Source organism: Neophocaena asiaeorientalis, unplaced genomic scaffold, assembly GCF_003031525.2.
Source record: "Neophocaena asiaeorientalis asiaeorientalis breed wild unplaced genomic scaffold, Neophocaena_asiaeorientalis_V1.1 scaffold197, whole genome shotgun sequence".
Taxonomy (NCBI): domain Eukaryota; kingdom Metazoa; phylum Chordata; class Mammalia; order Artiodactyla; family Phocoenidae; genus Neophocaena; species Neophocaena asiaeorientalis.
This window is the reverse complement of record NW_020174703.1, coordinates 3,549,365-3,556,383: the sequence shown is the minus strand read 5'-3', so window position 1 is coordinate 3,556,383 and position 7,019 is coordinate 3,549,365. Positions and strand designations below refer to the sequence as shown.

The following is a 7,019-nucleotide window of genomic DNA, read 5'->3' as shown; positions in this document are numbered from 1 at the left end:
CAGTTCCTTGCAAACCCCAGAAGGAACATCCTTAATGAGAAAGATTCACAATAAAAATGTAATAAATAAGTTACTTGAAACATTTAATTAAACACAATAACCATTTCTCAGTCAAAGTATTTTCTTCCAGTCACAGAAATGAACAAACCTATTTTAACATCCATTTAAGTGAGCATTTAATATTGGTTTTATTTTATAATATAAACATCGTTTTATTTTTTTAACATCTTTATTGGAGTATAATTGCTTTACAATGGTGTGTTAGTTCCTGCTTTATAGCAAAGTGAATCAGTTATACACATACATATGTTCCCATATCTCTTCCTTCGTGTCTCCCTCCCTCCCACCCTCCCTATCCCACCCCTCCAGGCGGTCACAAAGCACCGAGCTGATCTCCCTGTGCTATGCGGCTGCTTCCCACTAGCTATCTACCTTACGTTTGGTAGTGTATATATGTCCATGCCTCTCTCTTGCTTTGTCACAGCTTACCCTTCTCCCTCCCCATATCCTCAAGTCGATTCTCTAGTAGGTCTGGGTCTTTTTTCCTGTCTTACCATTGGGAAAACTGGACAGGTACATGTAAAAGTATGAGATTAGATCCTCCCTGGCACTGTACACAAAGGTAAGCTCAGAATGGATTAAAGACCTAAATGTAAGGTTTTATTTATTTTTTAACTAAGAAGCAAGAAGGAAAAACCAGATAGCAAATCAGTTAAAATGCTACAGTATTTTAATGTACCAGAGCTACATGCAGAATGTATTTGCCTTAAGTTTTCTCTAGAGTAACTACATATATTTATGGAAATCACAGTATGGTGGGAAAAGAATAACTTAAGTAATCAGAAGGCAATTCATAATTTTTAGCAGACAACCTATAAATGAAAAATATATACAACTCAGCTCTTTTGTGATTTATAAGTCACAGGCTGAATAGGGCCACATTATAAATATTTAAATGCAAAACATACAATAGGCTAACTTTTGAATATTTTATGAGATGTCACATTGAAATGTGGAGCTTAATGAATTAAACTTTGTTAACACAGGGATGTCTAAACATAAAACAACACTTGCTTGAGCTTTAATGCAATAAATTTTAATTGCATAATATGTTAAATACAAATGCAATTACCTCAGTGTATACACACATGGCATGCTGTAGCCACTGTAGCCCATCTTGCTTCTACATAATCTTTACATGAAAATGTAGAGTACGAATGGATGTTTATATAGACTATAAACTAGATCTGGAGATCATGAAAACAAAGGAAGCATTTAGTACTCTCTTCTACATATTTTCATAGGTGTAAATTACTGTAGTTTGTGGAATACTAATTTAGAATCAACAAATCAACATAATTTCAAGAATTATTTTTATCATAGTCATTCCTGCCCAGAGTTTAAAATTTGAAGTGTTAATAGACTTAAAACAAGCAAAAAGAAAAAAAAAAGTAGTCCCTTGTCCCTGAGCTCCAGCACCCCAATCCTGGTCTCCCACCCCAGTGAGAGATTTTTCCCATCCTTTTAGCTATTCTTATGGCAGATATCTCTATATTTCTAAAATCAGTAATACTCTTAGCTCTTGAATCATCCATTTTAAACAGACTGTTTGGTTCTGAATCCCAGCACCACCATTTGCTAGCTCTGTGACCATAAACATCCTTTTTTAGGCCTCAGTTTCCTTGTCTGTAAAACAAACACTAGAATCTACTACATAAGGCTATTATGAGGATTATATGATGCAAAATCCCATACATGTAATAATATCTTGCTCAAAATATAGTGATAACTTTTATTATTGTTATTGTTACCTTACGGTAGATGAGGATTTGAATTCTCTTAAAACATCCCTTTCTCCATCCTCCTAAAATAGTTATAGCATATTAGGTTTTTTTTGTTGAATTACAGTGTTTTCATCTTCATGTCTGTTTTATATTTGAGGCAGCTCTAGATTAATGAGACTCACTTTGTATCTTCATCAAAACAATTTGAGAGGCTGGCAAGCTAGCTAAAATGCTGGATCACTGGAATATTCTGGATGACTTTCAATGTGCCAAATTCGAAAGCACTGGGATTTCTGGACTAAGAGAAACTGAATTATAGAACTTTTACTGAAGTTTTAAAATTATTTTATTCAAATCTCTGTGAAACATACCACTACTGTAGTTATCATAATACATCTTTATTACTCACTTACCTTTTGTCTTCTGTTTTTATCATTTTCACAGCTAAGGATATTTATGGTGTTACACATTATATATTACAGTTTTTCTTTATATGTAATATTTTTCAGGATTTACACAATTGCTCTATCTACTGTTTCCCAGTGATTAATTAAAAATGAAAGCTTCTATTTAGAGTTTACAATTATAAGCAGTCTCTAAGTTGTGAGAAGTAACACAATTTGCATACAGTAGATGGCAGAGATATGTTTAAAATTCTAAAAAACATTTTTGTAGTAGTTTATGCCCAGGAAAAACACAGTTGGTGAGTCACAGTCTATTTTAATAAAGTACTGCAGTAAACTGGAGACATTTTAAAGGAAGAAAGAATAAGTCAGTTGTAATAATTATGAAGAATCACATTAATACATTTTTATACCTCTTAATCTTAAAATGCAATATTTTCAGTCAGCCAATGAAATAAAATTAGATACTCTGTATGAAAAGATTCTCAAATTCTCCCTCATTAAATTTTAAGTTCTCTGAGGATAAGGAATATGTTTTGTTTACCTTGTATCACCATTGCCTAGGACAATGCCAAACTAGTATAGGTACAGAGATGTTTCATTTATTTATTCAGTGTTTTATTCACTGAATAAATAAATTCAGCTTAACTTGGTCTCAGGTAGTTTACAAATGTTTGACAGTAAAACACCAAACACCATATTAACACAGCATTATTCTTTTCATCATATAAAGTACACTAGTTTGTATATTACATTTTATGTTTTATTGACGGTGACATATAGCAAAACTTTAATATATATTAATTACCCATGGTCCCTTATAAACATTTAAAAGTTCTTTTTCACAAGCATAATCATACTACAAAGTCATATCATAAGCTAAGTTTTTAGAAGACAATTAAAAAAATAAAATGCATTAAAGATATCATAAATCAAGATGAGATACTGAGATAACTCTGACTTTACACATTCTAATTACAATCAAATGTAGACCTTTCAAGAAGTTGATAATTCTGGGGAGGGAGCCCTTCAGGAAACATTTAGTTTTTATATAATTAATGGCCAGATTAGCATACCTGAAGTCTTATGTTCTTAAAAACCTCATTCAGAGTCCATAAATGCAAGCAGAAGATTATCAAGTATTCTTAGATGTAAAAACTTTCAAAAAATTTAAAGTATTCAGTTTGCCTTAATATATATTCCTTGAATTGAAAATTGTTGAGGTTTCCGAATACGATCTTTTCATGTCTTCACAGCCTGGATTTGATCTGATAATAAAAACCAAATAAAAAATTATCAGTCTCTACAGGGCAAAACCCATTCTCTAAAGTAATCCAAGACATATCCATAAGAACATGGTAGAAACCTATGTGTACGCTTTTTTCTTTTTAAAAGCACAATTCACATTATAGTTTGTATTTTTGTCATTGTACATGCACCTAATTAAAACCAACTAGTTCTACAAGGCTTGTATTAAAAAAAGCAGTTCCTTGCCTCATCCCCTCTTTCTCCTTTCACAGGCAACTACTTTCAACTCCCTTTTAGGTGATTACCTGTGTATCTCTAAATAATATGCTTTTATTATTGCTTCTTGAAATATCAGTTCCTTCAATGTAATAAGGGGCTTCGGTTCTCAACACTTGTACACTGTTCTTCTGCCACGCTCATCATGTAACCAATACTCCCATTTTCCTAACACAGTGATGTAGTCATCAATAGGATGACTATATGAATGCTATTCACAGCTGAAATGAGTGATATACCCCAGTTACTTTTCCTTTCTTCTACTACATTTTGTTTTCCCTGCAGTTATTAATTGTTCTTCATCCCCAACCCTGCTTTAGCTTTTTTTTTAATGTACTTAACATTAATTCAGTCCCACTACTCTCACCCTGTTTCAACCTTTACTATTATGAAGCATAGTATACAATCAATTTCACTTTCTTGAAGAACTCTCCCTTAGTCTTGTGCAAAACTAATCTGAACCAGTTGTTCTCCATGTTTGCCCAGTTATTTTCATATGAGATCTTTCATTATCACTCCAGGATCTCCACTATCATCCTAGGGATTCCTTCCCAACTCTCTTGTGCAGATTTCCCCTATTTTTTTTTCTTGTTGGTTTATTCTTTTGTTTTTGATCAGTACACCTCAGTGGCTACCTTAGTAAATGGTATAGAAAGTGAACTCTTCAGACTTTACATGGCTGAAGATGTCTTAATTATACAATTATAATACACTGATACCGCCGGCAAATATTATTTTCTCCTTAGATTCTTCCAGGCATTGCTTCCAAGTGTTGCTGGTGAGAAGTCTGTTGCTACTTTGTTTCCTTATCCTCTAGATGAAACCTCTTATTTTCTTCTCAGGAAACTTGTAGAATCTTCCTCTGTCTTACAGTATCGATTTTAATAATGATGCACCTTGGTGTGGGAATATTTTCATCCACTGCATTGGGCTCTCAAGGGGCCTTGCAACTAAAAACTCATCATTTAGTTTTGGAAAATACTGTTTGATGATTTATTTGATGACTTTCTCCCCTCTCTTCTCTCTGTTCTCTCTTTTAGAACTTCTTATTAGGTTATTGAGCCTCCTAAAATGACTCCTTACTTTATCTTTTCTTTCCATTCTTTGTCTTTTTTGCACCTTCTGAGAGATTGTCTCTTTTTTATCTTCTTTTTATTGAGTTTTCCATTTCTACTATTCTTATTTTCCAAGAACTCATTTTTTTTGTTCTTTGTTCTTTTTCAAGTAGTATTCTTGTCATATTCATGAAAGTAATACATTCGCTCTTATCTCTTTGAAGCTACTCTAATAGTTTTTTGAAATGTTCTCCCTAAATAGTCTTCTTCTAATCTGCTTTTTTGTTTATGTTCCATAATTCTAATGTTTTGATCTTCAAATACTTGGTGATCTTTTGCTATCTTCTCATATGTATGGGTGAACACTATAAAGCTGATTGGAATTTTGTTACATGTGTGAGGCTTGTCAAAAGTGATCTTCAGTCTAGTGTATCTAGCTAAGCCGTTTCCTTGAGAATTTCTGATGTTAATACCTTTAGGTCTTTTCTCTTAGTCTGGTCTGACTCCTCAAAGTTGACTTGCTATCTCCTACCTATTGCCAGTGTCTTCTAGGAGAAATAGGAGAAGGCAGAAGACGGTTATAACCTTCAGTATGAAACTTTCAGTTACTCCTCATTTTCAGGTCAGCATGCCAACATACAGTTGTGCTTGGTGTTCTCCAGTCCAGGGATACTATTTGGCTCTCTGCAAAGAATGAAACTTCAATCTTCTTTTGGGGCAAGGATGTATAACTGTCTTCTCCTTTCTGTCTCACTTCATCCTTATTTCCAATTTCCATCAATTTCTGAGCCTTTGAGGGGATCTGCAATGTAAATTAGGATGCTTTCCAGCTTTCTCCAGTGCTAGCTTAGAATTCCGCTTTCTCAGGTCTGTTAAGTTATTCAACATTCATCAGATATTTGGCTTTCAAAATTTGGTTGCCATTTTTGTCGCTCCCATTCTTTTTGGGTTAAATGGCTTTAAACAAAAGTCTCTTTGCTGTCAGTGAGATCTGAAGAGGGGATGAAACTAAGTGTGTGTTCAATCCTCAGTCTTTCATTGGAATACTCATATGCATAGTTTATAAAATTCTTATATTAAAACCTGGAAGCATTATTAACTTTTCACATACAGATAAAGTCATACAATGAATAAGTTTCATTAGTCACATGAGAGGATTTCATTTTATAAATATCTCTCTTTACCTCTGCAATGGTTTCTGTATATTCTCTGGTGGTTTTAAAAAATATTTCATAGTCTACTCATCGGTTCTTGTCTTTGGCTGTAGTGCATAGGTAATTATTGAGAATCCTTCCAAAAGAGAATGGAATCATGGCACAAAATCTGTCATTTAATGTTTTACCCACAATTTTTCAACCGTAAACTTAAAATAATAAGATTAAATTGGTCCAAAATGAACCACAGGCCTTCTGGTTTATCATGCTAGGAAATCTCAGAATTTTGCAAGGAAAATGAAGAGATATAAGTTCAGAACATCCTTCACAGATTTACAGAAAAACTTTTGGCTAATAAGTTAACAGTTATAGGCACAGACTAGTCTCCTATATTTATTGCTACCTATTTTGCAGTATAGGTTTTCCCCTCTTTTCAAATCCAGAGAGACAGTTAGAAGCATCAAAAATGTAAACTATTTACTGTTACATAGAAATTATGAACAAAGGATCTCCTACTCAAAACCAAACTGATATACTTTTAAACCTACATACTAAGTTTCCTCCTCTACTAAATGGAGAAGTTAGGTAAAAGGGTAAATTTAACATTTTTTGAGTGCTTTCTTATGGTAGGCACTTTAACACATACAGTATTTCATTTAATCTGTATGGCAATTTTTGAAATTTTATTTTTTAATTTTACAGATGAAGAAACTTATTTTTATAAGATAATTAGAGACATTAGTTAATAATTAATAAGTAGTGGAATAAATCTGCTAGACTTGAAAGCCCAAGTGCTTTTTACTACTATTCCACGCTGCCCACATAAAATGGGGATACTACTACTTACTTTGCAGAGGATTGTTGTAAAGGTTACATAAAATAATATGGTAACTCAAGGGCACAAAAATTTTTCCTATAAAGTATCCTTCTTACAAAGACTTGGGAGGTAAGAGGCAAAGATAATGGATCAGAAAAGTCAAAGACACAAAAATTAGGTAAGACCAGAGTTGGCAAGTGGCACTGTGATGTTGGATCGTTACTGACACCTAGTGGCCTCATTGTTACAGACAAAATACCCCCCCCCCCCAAAAAAAAAGA

The 7,019-nt window shown here is 33.3% G+C and overlaps 1 protein-coding gene across 2 annotated transcripts in view; it reads right to left on the bottom strand.

The window, feature by feature from the left end:
* Window positions 1-2,487: 2,487 nt before the first annotated feature.
* Window positions 2,488-7,019, bottom strand: part of ARL6 (ARF like GTPase 6) — a 47,967-nt gene continuing 43,435 nt past the window's right edge. For both annotated transcript variants that reach the window (XM_024759188.1, XM_024759187.1), the window contains one exon: window positions 2,488-3,456. In XM_024759188.1, coding sequence (XP_024614956.1) covers window positions 3,431-3,456 — 26 coding nt within the window. In that variant the 3' untranslated portion in view covers window positions 2,488-3,430. The remainder of the gene's footprint in view (window positions 3,457-7,019) is intronic.